Raw genomic sequence first — 18249 nt, 5'->3', positions numbered from 1 at the left:
ACTGCCACTTATTCACATCCTACAAAAGCAAATAAACTATTTTGTTTCCACCAATCTCAGCAGAGTGGCTACTGAGTTTGCTTGCTCCTCTCTCTTGTCCTGATTAAGGCAATGATTCAACAGCACTTTTTAATTTGATTTTAAGAGTATTCCGATGGGGGGGGGGAATGACAAGAATTCAAGAGGAAAGGGCCTGAAAAACAACATGCACCTCAGAGCACATCAGAATGAGCAAAGAAGCCAAGAGGAGTCCCAAGCCTAACTCCCACCAGTGTTATCTTGGATATCCCTGCTATACAAATTCTGTCTTGGAGCTTGTTAGTGGAAATGTATTCTGCAGCTTAGCTATGCAATGAATTATAAAATACACAGGACCAGGAACCCTTTGATATTTCCCCGGACTTACACCCCATCCATACATATTGCAAACCCTGGGGAATGCGAGCAGGTGCGTGTGTTTGAACAAGGCAGTTTTAACAAGGTTCCCTGCAGCTGGGAGCCTGGACATGAAAGCCGTATGATGAAGTGCACAGATAGGAAGAATCAGAAACGAGACTGGCTGATTAAATAAGACCCAAAAGAACAAAAGCAAGCCTTATCATCCCCATGAAAGCTGCTGGCAATTGCTAGTCTACAGTCTCTCTCTCGCATGTGAGCTCTGGTGGATTCTCTCCAGGCCGTTCATTCCTTCCCCATGCCTTGGAGAGAAACCAGGGTTCATTTCAGCATGCAACTGGATTTCTGCAGTTCACCCCACAGGAGTGAACATGCTGCATTGGGAGCGATGTTGGAGAACTGCAAGGGCACTGTGACCACAGACGTGCAGGGGAAATTTATTCAAGATTCTCCAGACTAAAGCTATTTTTAAAAACTCATTAAAGTACACATTCTAGAACCCCTTCTTTCAGTCATTGCAGCACACATACTGTCATCATACCATTAAAAGGAATGCTCTGTGAGGATTTGATTCCACGGCCCTCGCAAGAGATAGCAAAGCCTAGTTCTTGTGGAGGTGATGGCAAACCTGTGTTCTGACTATACCATCCCTTTCTTTGACCCCCCGCCTCTTTCCCACTTCCTCCTCCAAGCATTTCCCCATTCTTACATCTTGTCTTTCACTCTTCCACTTCTGCAGTGCCCCCCCCCCCACATATTGCCTTGTGCCATGCTGCTCCTGACCAAAAAAAAAACCCCTCCACACAGAAAACTAGCCTATCAAGGAGATGGCTAGACTAGAACCCTGCTCCATAGTTTTCTATGTGGAGGGGATTTGTTTTTCATCTGTCTGGAGCAGGGGTGTCCAAACGTTTTGGCAGAAGAGCCACATCATCTCTCTGACACTGTGTCGGGGGCCAAATTAATTTACATTTCAAATTTGAATAAATTTGCATAAATGAATATATTAGAGATGGAACTTGTATGAATGAATGAAGGTCTTGCAATAGCTCAAGGCCTGTAAAAGTCCTTGCACAAAGCAAGGCTGGCCTTTCCTTCAAGGCCACTGCTGCATCACAGATGTGAAACAGCAAGCAGGGGAGGGAATCCTTGTCCCACAGCTCATGCAAGAGATCAAACAGTCATCTTCACACTGAGAGCAGTTATGTCAGGCCAGAAGGGGTTCCAGCAAGTTTCCAGAGGGCAAGATGCTCACTGGAGACTGGGGGCTCCCCGTGGGCCAGATTGTGAGTCCCTGAGGGCCGCAAGTGGCCTCCAGGCTGGGTTTGGGCACCCCTGGTCTGGAGGAACATCTAACCATGTGGCACCACCCACACCTGCAGTCTGAAGAGAGACAGACACACCTGCTGAGATGACTTGGAAAGGCCTGAGAGAGGGGAGGATACAGTTACAGAACAGCAAGTAAGGAGAAGAATTCTCTTCTTCAGGCAGCAAAAAATCTTGTAACACCTTAAGGACTAACTAGAACATAAGAACAGCCCCACTGGATCAGGCCATAGGCCCATCTAGTCCAGCTTCCTGTATCTCACAGCGGCCCACCAAATACCCCAGGGAGCACATCAGATAACAAGAGACCTGCATCCTGGTGCCCTCCCCTGCATCTGGCATTCTGACATAGCCCATTTGTAAAATTGGGAGGTTGCACATACACATCATGGCTTGTAACCCATAATGGATTTTTCCTCCAGAAACGTGTCCAATCCCCTTTTAAAGGCATCCAGGCCAGATGCCGTCACCACATCCTGCGGCAAGGAGTTCCACAGACCAACCACATGCTGAGTAAAGAAATATTTTCTTTTGTCCCCCCACCAGTTCACACCAGGCAGCCTCACTGCTGGAGCGAGCGCACCATACAGTGGTGCGATAGGTAGCAACCAGAAGGCTCGGGAGAGGTAAGTAAGCATCTTTTTTACTTAAGAACATAAGAACATAAGAACAGCCCCACTGGATCAGGCCATAGGCCCATCTAGTCCAGCTTCCTGTATCTCACAGCGGCCCACCAAATGCCCCAGGGAGCACACCAGATAACAAGAGACCTCATCCTGGTGCTCTCCCCTACATCTGGCATTCTGACTTAACCCATTCCTAAAATCAGGAGGTTGCGCATACACATCATGGCTTGTACCCCATAATGGATTTTTCCTCCAGAAACTCGTCCAATCCCCTTTTAAAGGCGTCTAGGCTAGACGCCAGCACCACATCCTGTGGCAAGGAGTTCCACAGACCGACCACGCGCTGAGTAAAGAAATATTTTCTTTTGTCTGTCCTAACCCGCCCAACACTCAATTTTAGTGGCTGTCCCCTGGTTCTGGTATTATGTGAGAGTGTAAAGAGCATCTCCCTATCCACTCTGTCCATCCCCTGCATAATTTACCTGCATAAAGTACTTGCTGTACTTTACCTCTCCATATGCCACCTGGTCTCCAATGGGCCCACACATTGGGTCCCCTCAGACCCACACCAGCTCTTTAGCCACGTTCAAGGAGAATTGAGGGGCAGGTCTGGGCCGGGAGGGGGAAGGATCTCCACATGTGCTAGTGCCATTATTATTATTATTATTAACAGTATTTATATACCGCTTTTCAACTAAAAGTTCACAAAGTGGTTTAAAGAGAAAAATCAAATAACTGAATGGCTCCCTGTCCCAAAAGGGCTCACAATCTAAAAAGATGCCAAGGAATACCAGCAGACAGCCACTAGAACAGACAATGCTGGGGTGAGGTGGGCCAGTTACTCTCCCCCTGCTAAAAAAAGGAGCACCCACTTGAAAAAGTGCCTCTTACCATTGAGACCCACCCCCTTCTGCCCCAGCCCAGTCCCCACCAACAAACTGCCCACTATACTCCCCTGAAACTCCCCCACTGCTGACTTATCTACAGAGGACAGGAAAGGTCCTATGGGCTAGTGGTGCCCGTGTACAGCCATCAGTGGCTGTTCATGCTGAGAAGCCTGGCCCAAAGTGGCAACATTTGTGCCACTCTTCTGGGCCTTATGGTCAGGGATAGCGAGAGCCATCAGTATGAAGCCCAGTTAGAACTGAGCCATAATTTATTGTAGCAGAAGCTTTGATGGACTACAGTCTACTTCATCAGCTGCACGTCACATTATCCTCAGTTGGCAGGTACAATACGGACTTCATCATCATATCCTTACTATTATTCGTAAGAGGCCATCAACATGGATCATGCTTTAGACTGAGTGAAAAGACAAGTCCCTGCCCTGATGAGCTTACAATCTAGATCAGGGGTTTCCAAACTTTTTGGCCAGAGGGCCGCATCAAATGTCTGGCATGGTTTTGAGGGCCGAAAAAAATTTAAATATAAAATTTATATAAATAAATTAGAGATGGAACTTAGATGTGTGAATAAATGAATGAATGGGCTCATTCATTCAAACTCTCTGGCCTTAGAACACCCTCCAGATGCAACCAGAGCATAGTTGCAGTCACATTCGGCAAAGTGGGCCAGGGACTTTCAGGGGACCAGAGGCTGGCCGCGGGCTGGATAGAGGCTCAACGCGGGCTGCATCTGGCCCCCGGGCCGGGGTTTGCAGACCCCTGATCAAGGTATTGACACAAGGGAGTCAAAGAGGAAGGGGCAAACAGGGGAAGTGTGTACGAGTGTTCCAGCCACATGTACACACTGGATCTCCAAATTATGGGCATCCATGTGACAGATTGGCACTTTCACATAGGCGCAATCTGCCCACTGTGGTGCTTTAGTGCAAGTGTGAAAAAGGCCAGCTTTGATTTACATTCATCCCAACTTCCAGCCCAGCCGACTAGTTACAGCAGGGGATGGAAACTAAAGTGTGGTGCCATCTTATTATACTGTCGAGGAAAAACTTCTGTTAACAGCTATGATGGGCAAGTACCGTCTATTGCAATTCTATGTTAAGTTTACATGAATGAAAGGTAAGCATAGAGACAATTCACAAGAGCCATCACTGATGACAGCAGCATCTTCCAAGCCTTGCACCATCTCTCCCTCCTTCTGAGCAGGTGAGTAACCCAGTAACCCCCAAACCCAGTGCCCATTGCCACCTATGGATTTTTCAGCACTGAAAAGTATCCACAAAGAGCCAGAATGTTCTTGTTGTCATGAGCCTCAGGCAACAGCTGCCACTGCTGCAAATCGAACAGTCAGAGTCTACCAGAAATCACAGCTTATGGGGCTTGAAAGCAGACATCAGTGGGAGGAAAGTTGCACCCCTCCCTGCCCATCAGCCTGACTGCTCACCACTCCTCACCCCCCCCCCACCAGCCCTTGCCAGCGGCTATGCTTTGTTATGCATCAACATCAGATGCAAGGCTTTTCCCCAAGGAAGGTGAACCTCATTTTAAATTTCTTTAAACATACACAATTTCCACTCGCCTTGTGATACAGCCAGCTCTGAAGTTAAGATTCCCTTGAAGCAAAGAAGCCCTCCTCCCCCCTAGAAGAGAGGACAGGCATTTCACCAAAAGAACATAAGAACAGCCCAGCCGGATCAGGCCATAGGCCCATCTAGTCCAGCTTCCTGTATCTCACAGCGGCCCACCAAATGCCCCAGGGAGCACACCAGATAACAAGAGACCTCATCCTGGTGCCCTCCCTTGCATCTGGCCTTCTGACATAACCCATTTCTAAAATCAGGAGGTTGCACATACACATCATGGCTTGCAGCCCGTAATGGATTTTTCCTCCAGAAATTGGTCCAATCCCCTTTTAAAGGCATCCAGGCCAGATGTCATCACCACATCCTGTGGCAAGGAGTTCCACAGACCAACCACACGCTGAGTAAAGAAATATTTTCTTTTGTCTGTCCTAACTCTCCCAACACTCAATTTTAGTGAATGTCCCCTGGTTCTGGTGTTATGTGAGAGCATAAAGAGCATCTCCCTATCCACTCTGTCCATCCCCTGCATAATTTTGTATGTCTCAATCATGTCCCCCCTCAGGCATCTCTTTTCTAGGCTGAAGAGGCCCAAACGCCGTAGCCTTTCCTCATAAGGAAGGTGCCCCAGCCCAGTAATCATCTTAGTTGCTCTCTTTTGGACCTCTTCCATTTCCACTATGTCCTTTTTGAGATGCGGCGACCAGAACTGGACACAATACTCCAGGTGTGGCCTCACCATCAATTTGTACAACGACATTATAATATTAGCTGTTTTGCTCTCAATACCTTTTCTAATGATCCCAAGCATAGAATTGGCCTTCTTTACTGCTGCCGCACATTGGGTCGACACTTTCATCACCTGTCCACCACCACCCCAAGATCTCTCTCCTGATCTGTCAGACAGCTCAGAACCCATCAGCCTATATCTAAAGTTTTGATTTTTTGCCCCAATGTGCATGACTTTTGTTCGTCAATGTGTTTTGAGATTCTATCTTTGATGAGGCATTCTACCATCTTACCTGGTATAGATGTTAGGCTGACCGGCCTATAGTTTCCTGGGTGCCCCCTCTTTCCCTTTTTAAAGATCAGTGTGACATTTGCTATCCTCCAGTCTTCTGGCACCGTGGCCGTTTTGAGGGACAAGTTGCATATCTTAGTCAAGAGATCAGCAACTTAATAACTCTTGGGTGGATGCCATCAGGGCCCAGTGACTTATTGATCTTTAATTTGTCAATGAGGTCTGAAACATCTTCTCTTTCAACCTCTATCTGACTTAATTCCTTGGTCAGGAGTGGCCATTTGGGCAGTGGTATCTGCCCGAGGTCTTCTGCCGTGAAGACAGATGCAAAGAACTCATTTAATTTCTCTGCCATCTCTAAGTCTCCTTTTATCTCCCCTTTCCCTCCCTCACCATCCAGAGGGCCAACCGCTTCTCTGGCAGGTTTCCTACTTCTAACATATTTGAATAAGTTTTTATTATTCACCTTAATGCTGCTGACCATGCGTTCCTCATAGTCTCTCTTGGCCTCCTGTATCACCTTCTTACATTTCTTTTGCCACAGTTTATGTTCCTTTTTATTCTCCTCACGAAGGCAAGACTTCCATTTACGGAAGGGCTTCCTTGCCCTTTACCAACTCTCTAACTTGCAGGGGATTGTAACTCTCTAACTTGTAACAACTCTAACTCTGCATTACAATCTCTGCACATGAACTGGAGGTTGTCCATGACTTTGTGTACCTTGGCTCAACGATCTCTGACACTCTTTCTCTCGATACTGAGCTAAACAAATGCATCAGTAAAGCAGCTACCACGTTTTCCAGACTCACAAAGAGAGTCTGGTCCAACAAGAAGCTGACAGAACATACCAAGATCCAGGTCTACAGAGCTTGCGTCCTGAGTACACTTCTGTACTGCAGCGAGTCATGGACTCTCCGCTCACAACAGGAGAGGAAACTGAACGCTTTCCACATGCGCTGCCTCCGACGCATTCTCGGCATCACCAGGCAGGACAAAGTTCCTAACAACACAGTCCTGGAACGTGCTGGAATCCCTAGCCTGTATGCACTGCTGAAACAGAGACGCCTGCGTTGGCTCGGTCATGTTGTGAGAATGGATGATGTCCGGATCCCAAAGGATCTCCTCTGTGGAGAACTCGTGCAAGGAAAGTGCCCTACAGGTAGACCACAGCTGCGATACAAGGACATCTGCAAGAGGGATCTGAAGGCCTTAGGGATGGACCTCAACAAGTGGGAAACCCTGGCCTCTGAGCGGCCCGCATGGAGGCAGGCTGTGCAGCATGGCCTTTCCCAGTTTGAAGAGACACTTTGCCAGCAGTCTGAGGCTAAGAGGCAAAGAAGGAAGGCCCACAGCCAGGGAGACAGACCAGGGACAGACTGCACTTGCTCCCGGTGTGGAAGGGATTGTCACTCCCGGATTGGCCTTTTCAGCCACACTAGACGCTGTGCCAGAACCACCTTTCAGAGCGCGATACCAGAGTCTTCCGAGACTGAAGGTTGTCAATACAAATAATACAAACTTGTGGGGGGGGGGAGAGAAATGCTCACACCTCTACTAAGGCAGCCTGTCCCCCTCCTCACATTTTGAAACTGTGGTACTGCAGAAATTAACAGCTGTGTGCCATTTGCGGCAAGGAGTCCTGTTCCACATGCTCTGTATTCTGAGAGACCAGGGTTCAAGTCCTGGCTTTTCCAAGGAGGGCTGAGAGAACCCTGAAGCCGTAGGAGGACAGCTGCTGCCAGGCCCTTGAAACCACCATGCTGATGATCAGCCATATCGACTGAGAGGAAGGCAGCTCCGCTCATGCCACTTGTTGTTCCCCACTGGTGGGCCAGCAGGGCCAGCGCCCAAAAGCATCGGGCTGCTCAAGTGCAGCAAGTGTCTCCACTGGGCAGGACAGGGACATGCCAAAGAAAATTAGCTTTGGACCACTGGTACCCAAGTCACGTGGCTTCCATATACCAGAATCCATCCCAATGTACCAGAAAGGAATTAAATGGACAACCCATGCATTTGACAGCTTACCTAAGCTATTACCTATTCCCTTGAGCGAATAGCAAGAATATGCCTCTGATGCTGCCTGGAATGTAGAACTTCCCAGGGCAGTTTCCTCCTTAAATCACAATTGCAGGCTATTGCAAGATGACACTTGGGCGGGGGGGGGGGGCAGGATGGCCATCCCCACAAACAGTCCAGAAATAATCCCAGACAACCACATTATTTCCCTGCAGGTTCACTGGGAGTTCAGAGAGAATCCAATAAATCCAGGGTGATTTCTGGACTAAGAGGTGTGTGGGGGAAACCCAGGTAGTCATGGGTCAAGAGATGGCCCACAGCTGCCATGCACATTATGGGGATGGCCCACAGCTGCCTTTATGGGGACAGCACTAGTGAGATCTGGCCTGCCAACTCCCCAAAAGCTGAGCAAAAAAAGGGACCCAAACTAAGGAACTCAGGCCTATATTAAAAAAAATAATAATAACCCTGGCTTGTTACTGGTTGTCAACTGAGAAATCAAGACTGGGATTTGACTGGCAGAAAACTAGATATGTATATAATCAGACATTTATAAGTTGCTTATTTGTGACCCTTCCATCCTGCCTTATAAGAACAGCCCCACTGGATCAGGCCATAGGCCCATCTAGTCCAGCTTCCTGTATCTCACAGCAGCCCACTAAATGCCCCAGGGAGCACACCAGATAACAAGAGACCTCATCCTGGTGCCCTCCCTTGCATCCGGCATTCTGACATAACCCATTTCTAAAATCAGGAGGTTGCGCATACACATCATGGCTTGTACCCCGTAATGGATTTTTCCTCCAGAAACTTGTCCAATCCCCTTTTAAAGGTGTCCAGGCCAGTTGCCATCACCGCATCCTGTGGCAAAGAGTTCCACAGACCTTCTGCCATCATGGAACTCAAGGCAGCAGACAGAGAGCCACCCATCTGGTCTTTACCATATCTAGACCCCCTTTGCTTCAGCAAAACACAGGCCTGGTTCAAGTTTCCCTGACTTCTAAGACCAAGCAGATTTGGCGTCACACATACCCCCCTTCATGCCACAGCACTTTTGAAATCTAAAACGACTGGCAGGTAAAGGTGGGAGGAGGAATTGGCTGGCTGGGGCAGGGGGCGACATGGAGGCGAGTGCAGGGCAGTAAGAGACAAGGAACTGCCCCAAGAAAAATAGGATGGTGCTGATGAGGGGCTGTTGGCTGGGGCATGTTCCCTTACCTGCCCCCCCCCCGGTACCACCTGGCTCCAGGGCCCATTGGAGGCGTGGTCCCGGTAAGATGGTCGTGTCACATGTTGTCAGGCTATGTCCTGGGGAATTGGGGCCTGGAATATTTGGGTGGAGAAAGGCAGGATGACATCCAGCAATGGCAGACCTTTGAGGCTGCCAAACTTCCAAATTCAAAGACCCTGGTTCTGGTGCCCATGGGAACCAGCCCTCTAGGGAGGCCAGCTTTGTCACATCTTTGTCTTTCTTCACCAGCCAGACTGCCTACCTCTGCTCATTGAGGCTACAGAAGCTTCAACTTAAACAACAACATAAAACAGAGAGTCTCCAAGTTCCAGAGGGAAACACCAAAGAAACACGAGCTCCCAAATCTCTGCATTTGGTGTCCCAGCGGCTCTTGTCTGCAAAGGCTCCTTTATTTATCCTGCAATGAGGTATTTGCTTTGCATGACTACCCCAGTTCATTTTGAAATATTCTCTGTGCAAGCACAAACACAGACTTGCAGCCCTGGGGACTGGGCTGAAGCAAGCCCTCAGGGCAGATTCCCTTCACTGTGTGCATCTGTCAAGTTTAATAAGTTGTGTGTTTGTTGTCATGGCAGGCTGCTACCTGATACCTTTTTCGCTATGCTGGAGCCTGTTCCAGACCTAGTCAAGACCCCACACCCCGACCATATGCCCCTCCCTGCCCCATACTTCGTCACCGCTCATTCATGACTATACCTATTCTTTTAGCCCCACTTCACTCTTTGATGGCAGAAGAGCTACAGAGCCAAAGAGTTCAGAATAAAGCAGTCAAGTGAACAACATCAATTCAAAACAAGCTGTTTGTGCAGACAGTCTTGATCTCAGCCGCAAACAATCCAACAATATCAAAGGCGGACCAGAGGAATGCAGTACTGGGGTGCACATTCCTTGGCCTGAGTTGCCCATATGAAGGGGATTTAGATGTGATGAATGAGATCGATGACAAGCTGCAACAGTGGCTCACTTAACTGAGCATCATGGGACACTTTTAAAAAATGGACCCAAGGGAACATTTCCTGCTCAATCAAGTTCCTCCTGCCTGCTGCTAGAATCCAAATGCACCCGAAATCTCCCACTTCCACCCTACCTGGTTCCTGGAATGACTCTTCATTGGTTAATGTCTGGGATAAGATGAGGATCAGAGCTTCTTTAAATTGGTCAAAGTGGACCTTAAAAAAAATAGAGAGAAAAAACTAAGTTAGTCGTATATTCTGGACAAACCTGTGCCAAAAGTGACACTCACTTGAACCAACACGTTTCAGTTCTGGAAGAGCAGCCATGTTAGCCTGAAGGAGCAAAAGCGTCCCATGACATCTTAAAGGCCAACACATTCATCGGGGCACAAGCTGAAGCCCAAAACAAATGGTTTTGTCTATAAACACTACAGGATTCCTCATCATCCATTCATCTCCATTCATCTCATTCATCATCCATTCATCTCAGTCATCATCCATTCATGATCATCTCATCATCTCATTCATCATCCATTCATCTCATCATCCTTCATCTCATCATCCATTCTCATTGCCTGGAAATGGCTGGGAGAGCATCCCAGGCAATAGCAAGGCTTTTCCTACCCTGCCCTGAGACAGCCAAGGCACTCAGCCCCCATGGTGTCCCTCCCCCACCCCATCAGATCTGGCACTCTCCAGATAGATTGGGCTCATCTTGCAACATATGAACATAGGAAGCTGCCCTCTCCTGAGTCTGATCATCTGGGCCAGGGGGGTCCAAAGTTTTTGGCAGGAGGGCCACGTCATCTCTCTGACAATGTGTCGGGGGCTGGGGAAAAAAAAGTAATTTACATTTAAAATTTGAATAAATTTACATAAGTTTACATAAATGACTATATTAAAGATGAAGTTATATGAATGAATGAAGGTCTTGCAATAGCTCAAGGCCTATTAAAGTCCTGGCACAAAGCAAGGCCAGCCTTTTCTTCGCTGCCACTGCTGCATCACAGATGTGAAACAGCAAGCAGTGGAGGGAACTCTCATTCCACAGCTCACGCAAGAGGTCCGACAGTTGCCCTCACACTGAAAGCAGTTGTGTGGGGCCAGTGCGGGCTCCAACAAATCTCCGGAGGGCCAGAGGCTCATTGGAGACTAGGGGCTCCCTGAGGGCCACACTGGGAGTCCTCGAGGGCCGCAAGTGGCCCCAGGGCCGGGGTTTGGGCATCCCTGATCTAGGCCACTAGACATGCCACATGCCAGCATTTCAGACAAAGGTCTTTCTCACCTCCATCTGAAGATGCTGCCAGACAGGGTTTGAACATAGGACCTTCCGCTTGCACAGCTCTGTCTACACTCAGCTTTTGAGCAGCAGCAGCAAAATGGCTGTTGCCCCCACAGGCTACAGGGAGTGGTTCAGCCAATGGTTCACCTTGGCTGGGAAAAGGGACTTCTCTCCCCCTGCTCACCTGAGCCACTGCCTTCCAGTGAGAATGTCTCTGGGCTGCTGGAAAGCAGCCACTGATTCTCCTCCCTCTTGCCACAGTCATGGCTGCACACTGGTCTGGTAGCAGAAAGTGCCCAGGGCTGGTTCCCCAGTCTGGCTGCAGCAGTGGGAACTGGTTACTCCTAAGCTTTTCAGCCCCAGCTTATCAAAATGAGGGGTTTTTCAAAATTTCCTACAGAGACTGGACAATGCTTCCCATTCACTGTTCTTCTCCTACTGCAAATAAAGGACCCTCCCCTCAAACGTCAACATCTGCAAACCTTTCTTTAAACTTCTCATGGGGGGCTTCCTCCCATCTGGCTAACCAGGGCCTGGATCTCTCCCCTGGAAAACTCTGTCCGGGCAAATTTCAAGGTCCATGCAGTCAGAATGCTCAGGCCATTTGGCTCATTTTCCAGCATTAATGAGCCCACAGCTCAAAGCCTCAGGCCTCTGTGGAGATGGGCACTATGGAGAGGGCTGCGGATAAACAGCTCTCTTTAAGCAGCAAGGAAAACACCTGATGCAAAAGAGATGGGAAAATCCTGCCTCCCCTGGCAGGAGGGAAGGGTATCCAGCCAGCACCAGGCCCAAAGGAAAGCTGACTGATGCTCAGCTCCATCCCACCCATGATCCATTGGTGGCAGGAATTCCTGAACATCCTCCCCCCCCCCAGCCCCAAAGCAAATGCATCCAATGGCTTCATTTCCAAACAAAGGACTTGCCAAGAGCTGCGTGCACCAGGAGACCCTGCTGTACTATATTTAAGAGGAAGGGGCTGGCTGGCTGAAGCACTCTCTGCACATGGCAGAACAACTCCTTTGCACATGTAGTCTTTTCACAGGCTAGGACTGAGCCCTGGCATTCAAAACAAGGTCCAGAGCTCGGTTCTGGCACGGCCATTCTTTCAACACTCTTGGGAGGAGACTGAATATTTGCTCTTTATGCAGCATCCTGAGAGTTACCATTCACGCTTCCCCATTTCCCTTGAAATCCACAATCATTGCTATAAAAGATACAAAGGAAAATGCTACACTCTACACATTGCCAAGGACAACTGCGTCACTTTTCGCAATCATTCAGCCCAGAGTGAAGCAGTGTGAAGCAGCTAGAGGGGGTGCAAAGCACCAGGCACTAAGGGTGCAATGCTAACCAACTTTCCAGCATTGGCATAACTGTGCCAGTGGGGCATGCGCAGCATCCTGCAGTTGGGGGGCAAGGTAAGGCAATGTTCATTCCCTTAGCTCAGAGCTGCATTGCACTTATGCCAGTGCTGGAAAGTTGGTTAGGATTGTGGCCTAAGTTTTCCAGGGAGCCTCACTGCAGCATGAAAGTGATCTCTCCTCCGCCCCTTTGGAGCCAGGTGTATACTTCCATTTTGCTCCTACTGCCTGGAATGGCTTTCAAGGGGAGGGGCCGCGGAGGCTACCTGCAAAATGTAATGCTTTGCACTCCTAGCTATACCACTGGTGTAAAGGTAAAGCCAGTCTGGAGTTCCTGAGCCTGCCAGTTCTGGCTGCCTCTGCTTGAAGGGTGGACAGACTGAGGTTATGGTGTGTTAGTGAGCTATTCCCCCACAAATTTCCCTCCCCTAGGGCCAGGTTAGAACAGAGGGACTGATCTACTGCAAGTCCATCAAGCCCAGTGGTTTGTTGCCAACAATGGCCAGACAAGCCTTTTCAGGAAGCCCCAAACAGGTCACGAAGGCGACAAGCCTTCTTAAAAGCAAAAGGTGGGGGACAGACACAGGGACGCAGGTCCCTCCCCCATTTCCCCCCCAAACTGGAGGTTCCATTCAGCTGAACTGGGGAATCCCTGCTGATAGACCTGGCCTCTGTTCCCATTTTTGGCCTGGCCTGATCCATTTTTGAAGGCACCCCCCACCTTGCAGAAACACATTTCGGCAGTCAATGGAGGCAGCCATATGAAGAGGTCCTTTCCTTGACTATCCTGAACCTCCCGCCAATTAACTTCATTGGATGACCCAAGTGGCAAGAGAGCATCGCAAGAGAGGGGGGAGAAAAGGATCTCTGTCGCTTCCCTTTACACCATCTAAAATGTTATAAAGCTCTATCATGCACCTACCTTCCTCATTTGTTTACCCAAGGCAAAATAAACCCCACATCCATCACTTTAGTAGCCCAGGTCCTTAAGTCCCTCCTCAAACCTATCAAGCTGGTACAAGACAGCAAAGGAGAGCCCAATGCATATCATAAAGGAGCAATTAAAAGGAGCCTTGGAAATTTGAAAAAACTTTGTACCAATGGCCCCATTTGCACATTAATTGCTGCCATTCATCCTACAAATGTTTCAAAATGCCAGCGCTCTTCAAAAAAAAGGGCACTTTGCAACAAGGAGTGAATTTCCCTGATTAAAAAAATACCTTGACATTTAAACAAAATGAGCATGACTGCAAGAGGGAGACACAGATGAAGCAGGCCACAGTGCCTTACAATTCTCATGCAAGGGGGCAGGGCAGGGTGGGGATGGCTTGCCTGGCTGCCCACCTGCTGCCCACCCCACCCCCAGACACATTTTCCGGAGGCAACAGATCACAAGGGCACACCCGGCAACATTCAACAGTGGGAGCCCAGGCATTGTCAGTTCCTGATTGGCTTCTGTGACTTGAGATTTCTGTGCAATTTAGGCAAAACCAAACACAAATCAAACAAAAATTACACCCAAAGTGCTGACAACTTTTCATAAGTCTGATCAGCGACACATAGGAAGCTGCCTTATGCCAAATCAGACTAGTGCCATGGTTTGAACCCAGGTCCTTCTGCACACAAGGAAGGACCAGGTTATCCTAAGGATCACCTGTTCCTACTCCTCAGGGGCCTCGACTTTGCACAGACAGTCTCGGGTTTAGTCCCTAGCACCATCTCCAGGAAGGGCTATGAAAGACCCTTCCCTCTCAGAAACCTTGGACAGCTGCTGCCAGTCTGACCTAGAGGGACAAGCCTGACTTAGCAGGAAGACTGAGAGGTTTCCACTTTAACATAAGAACAGCCCCACTGGATCAGGCCATAGGCCCATCTAGTCCAGCTTCCTGTATCTCACAGCGGCCCGCCAAATGCCCCAGGGAGCACACCAGACAACAAGAGACCTGCATCCTGGTGCCCTCCCCTGCATCTGGCATTCTGACATAACCCATTTCGAAAATCAGGAGGTTGCGCATACACATCATGGCTTGTAACCCGTAATGGATTTTTCCTCCAGAAACTTGTCCAATCCCCTTTTAAAGGCGTCCAGGCCAGAAGCCGTCACCACATCCTGTGGCAAGGAGTTCCACAGACCAACCACATGCTGAGTAAAGAAATACGAGTATTTTCTTTTGTCTGTTCTAACTCTTCCAACACTCAATTTTAGTGGATGTCTCCTGGTTCTTTCCTTTCCATTTCTCAATGGAGGCAAAAGCCTTTCTTGTTTCTGAGAGTCTTTAATATGTCACAGAACCAAGTTTACTGTGTTGATTTTATTCTCTCTGTCATTGCTGGTTGGCCTGTATTATGCTTTCAGGATTGCAAAATTGTTTTGATTGGGTGTTTTTTTTCCTAAGCTGCTTTGCTATGTTTGACTCAAAAATAGGACAAGATTCCTGTCAAAAACACATAATTGCAGGTGCTTTTTCCTTTACTGGAGAATCTAGTCACCAGGAAGGGACTGATTTAGCTAGGGATTGGAACCAGCAATCCAGCAAGAGACCCATAAGTAATGGCCCTTCTGCACTGGGAGGGAAATCGAACTTCTTGGTAATATTTAGTCTGGTCAACCAATGGGGAAGGGCAGATCTGAGAAGACTGTCCTTCAACAAAGCACTCCTTGTCCTCCAAAGGAGGGAAACTCCTTTGCAGAAGGTTGCGCCCCCCCCACTTTTCCGCCAACTCACCCTTTGTTATGCAACTGGGCTGTGTTGCCACAATCTGTGTCTATGAAGAGAAAGGAAGGAGGATGGGGAAGGAAGATTTGGTTTGTTCTTTCCCCCCTTCATCTCAGGAAAGGAGAGAAAGTGAATATTGCTCCTTGGGGCTTAAAAAAAAAAACCAAACAAAAAAACCCCTCTGGCCTTCAAACAGCAGCTGCAGCCGGAACAGATGGCCACGGTTTGTATCACAAGAAGCAATTTTACCGTGACCGGAGCTCAAAAGGAAGATTAGGAGCAGCGAGTTTAAAGAAAAGGAATAGGGAAAAGGGGAAGGCAGCACTGGAGCGAAGCAAGGCGGGGGCTGCAAACACAGTCGCGTTGCTCCTCTGCATCCTTGAAGAAGGGGGGAGCTGAATGGAACAGGAAGTGTGGAGGTGCAGAGGGCGGTGGGCGAGACACTGCCTCTTCCTTTCTGCATTCAGGGAGCAGTGGAGTTGAGCTGCAGAGTTCCACTGGGAGGTGCCTCTGGGGCACCAGTACCAGCTCAGCCAGTTCTGGTTTGGCAGGCAGCAGTACTAAGGCGGCAGGAGGGAGCCTTTCGTGCGCCTGCCCTGGCTCTTCCAGGTTAACGGTTAATTGTTCGTTTGCTCCCCTGTTAATGAATGTATTAAGAGGACATTGATGGATCTGGTTTGCATCTATTAACTGGATACCGTTGTTATAAGAGTATTACTAGACACTCAGGGGAAATAATCTTGAGCGTTTATTGAAGCATTTGACACCAACGTCTTTCTCTGACTAGTTCTGATAACACTGTGCGTTTGGGGCTTTGCACATCCTTTTTAGAATGGAAAAGCAGGGCATGCATGTTAGAATGAAATGTGTCTGCATTTAACTGCTGAAGGACACTTTGCGTACTGCCAAATTCCTCCATGGAACCGCCTTGCCGGTCATTAGGTGTCGGTCCTACTTGCACTTTCCTGTGTGCAAGGTGACCCCTGCTGCAGGATCATCACACAGCAACAATCTACACAAGAATGTAGATCTGAATGGGATGCCAAACGCATCCTTTGAGGAGCATCAGGCTTAAACAAGGTTCCTTTTACTCCCAAGCCTCAAAGATCAACCCAAACAACCCATTCTCCTGATCCTCTGCACCTGGGCCAGAAGATGCCAACTATCTGCAAGCCAGATTTGGCCCAGGCCTACTAGTTGCAGAGCAGGGAAGTACAATGGGTGGAGAGGCAGGTGAGGCAGAGCCTCCCCACCGGAGTCCTTTGAAAAGTGCCACCACGTGTGAGGTGTGCAAGCACTTACAACCCACCCGCAGTGGGGAGACTCCAGTGGGGAGGCTCTGCCTCACCTGCCTCCCCACCCACCACACGTCCCTGCTGCAGGCCATGTTGGAGTAACATTTCAGAGGCTACAGTAGTGGCATAAAACCAACACAGGCAGCAGAAGCTTGAAAATCTTCCGTTAAGTTACATTATTTTTGAAGTTGGCTCAACTGGTGTTCCAGAACCTACAGAGAGCTAAAACTGTTTTGAAAGTCTTATGACTTTGCTCCCTTTATTCCAGAGAGTTCCAGTTCCAACAGAGATATGATGGATGTACGTGACAGGTCCATCAAACCGATTCCTTGGGTCTGTAGCCTCCCTTGGTTTTGATTTTTGATTTGGGAGAGCTGGTAGTGGACTGAGGAAGGAGAGTCCTTGGGAAAGGGCTAAATGAAGTTAACTAGTGCATTGACAAGACCTGAGAACAACAAGTCTCAGCAATTCCAAGGGGCTGAACTGAGGGCAAAGAGGCAATGAACAGTTGAACTAGAGGAAAGCAGGGAGGGTAGAACAGTGAAGGAAGCCCCCTCCCCCAAAGAAGGTACCACCAGAGGCAACCCAAGAAATGGAAGACCGGACTTCATGAGAGTGACACACATACATACACTAAACTTTGACAGCCTCATGAAATGAGGGCAGTTTTAAGAAGGAAAGAATTCTTCATCAACCACACAGAGTTTTACTCTATTAAATCTGCAAGTGCACCAAGCAGGAATCAGAAGGCTAAAGCAGGTGGACTTTGCAGATGATGGGAGCTCCTTTCCATGCTGCACCAGGACCCATGGAAGAGTTTCCTTTGGTGTGAGAGAGAAGGAGGAAGAGAGGGACGGGAGTTTTATAAGTACTTGTAATAAAAATAATGCAATCTTTCTTTCAAAAATTGGTTGCCAAATTAATCAGACGCTTTTGCTAGTTGTTCAAAAGGGGTTTCATCTATTTATCCAACTGATTAATGAATGACCTTGGATTTACAAAGTTTGTTGACAAAGAAACCATAATGCAGAGTCATTTGTAGCATGCTGCCGCCCAGCACTTCACCCTGTCACGCAGCACCTCTTTTCTTCTGTTTGTAGTTGAGGGGACAACTGCAATGCACCTGGTGCTGCGCCAAGTGCCCCGAAGAAGCTCAGGCCCTTGTCACAAAATGGGCAAACCTTACCTTATATAATCCCACCTGCGGACAGCAAATCCCACTTTGCCTGTAATGCAAAGGCGAGCAGTACGAGTGACTTTGGATACACCAGCGCGTAACAGCTCTAGTGCTATATGAGAAGCAAGGGAATGACTTTGGCATCCATATAGGTGAATGCAGCCACTGCCCTCCCCTCTCCCCTTCCCTTCCAGGGCTGTATGGATTCTGTGGTCAGAAGTAACGTGTGCCAGTTTCGCCAGACGAAGTCAAGAAAAAAGACTTGACTGCAGCAGTAATAGGACAGCAGGTACACAGGGAGTGGAGCTTGCCTTCCCCAGGATAGCTGGAGGCTAATTGAAC

General features: G+C 48.6%; 1 protein-coding gene across 4 annotated transcripts in view; it reads right to left on the bottom strand.

The window, feature by feature from the left end:
• The window catches only part of NIN (ninein), a 105002-nt gene that overhangs the window by 67697 nt on the left and 19056 nt on the right, over positions 1 to 18249 (bottom strand). For all 4 annotated transcript variants that reach the window (XM_066630150.1, XM_066630158.1, XM_066630136.1 and 1 more), the window contains one exon: positions 10207 to 10288. In XM_066630150.1, coding sequence (XP_066486247.1) covers positions 10207 to 10288 — 82 coding nt within the window. The remainder of the gene's footprint in view (positions 1 to 10206; positions 10289 to 18249) is intronic.

This window comes from Tiliqua scincoides, chromosome 1, assembly GCF_035046505.1.
Source record: "Tiliqua scincoides isolate rTilSci1 chromosome 1, rTilSci1.hap2, whole genome shotgun sequence".
NCBI lineage: Eukaryota > Metazoa > Chordata > Lepidosauria > Squamata > Scincidae > Tiliqua > Tiliqua scincoides.
Note: the sequence above shows the minus strand (reverse complement) of the source record. Positions and strands in the feature narration are given on the sequence as shown.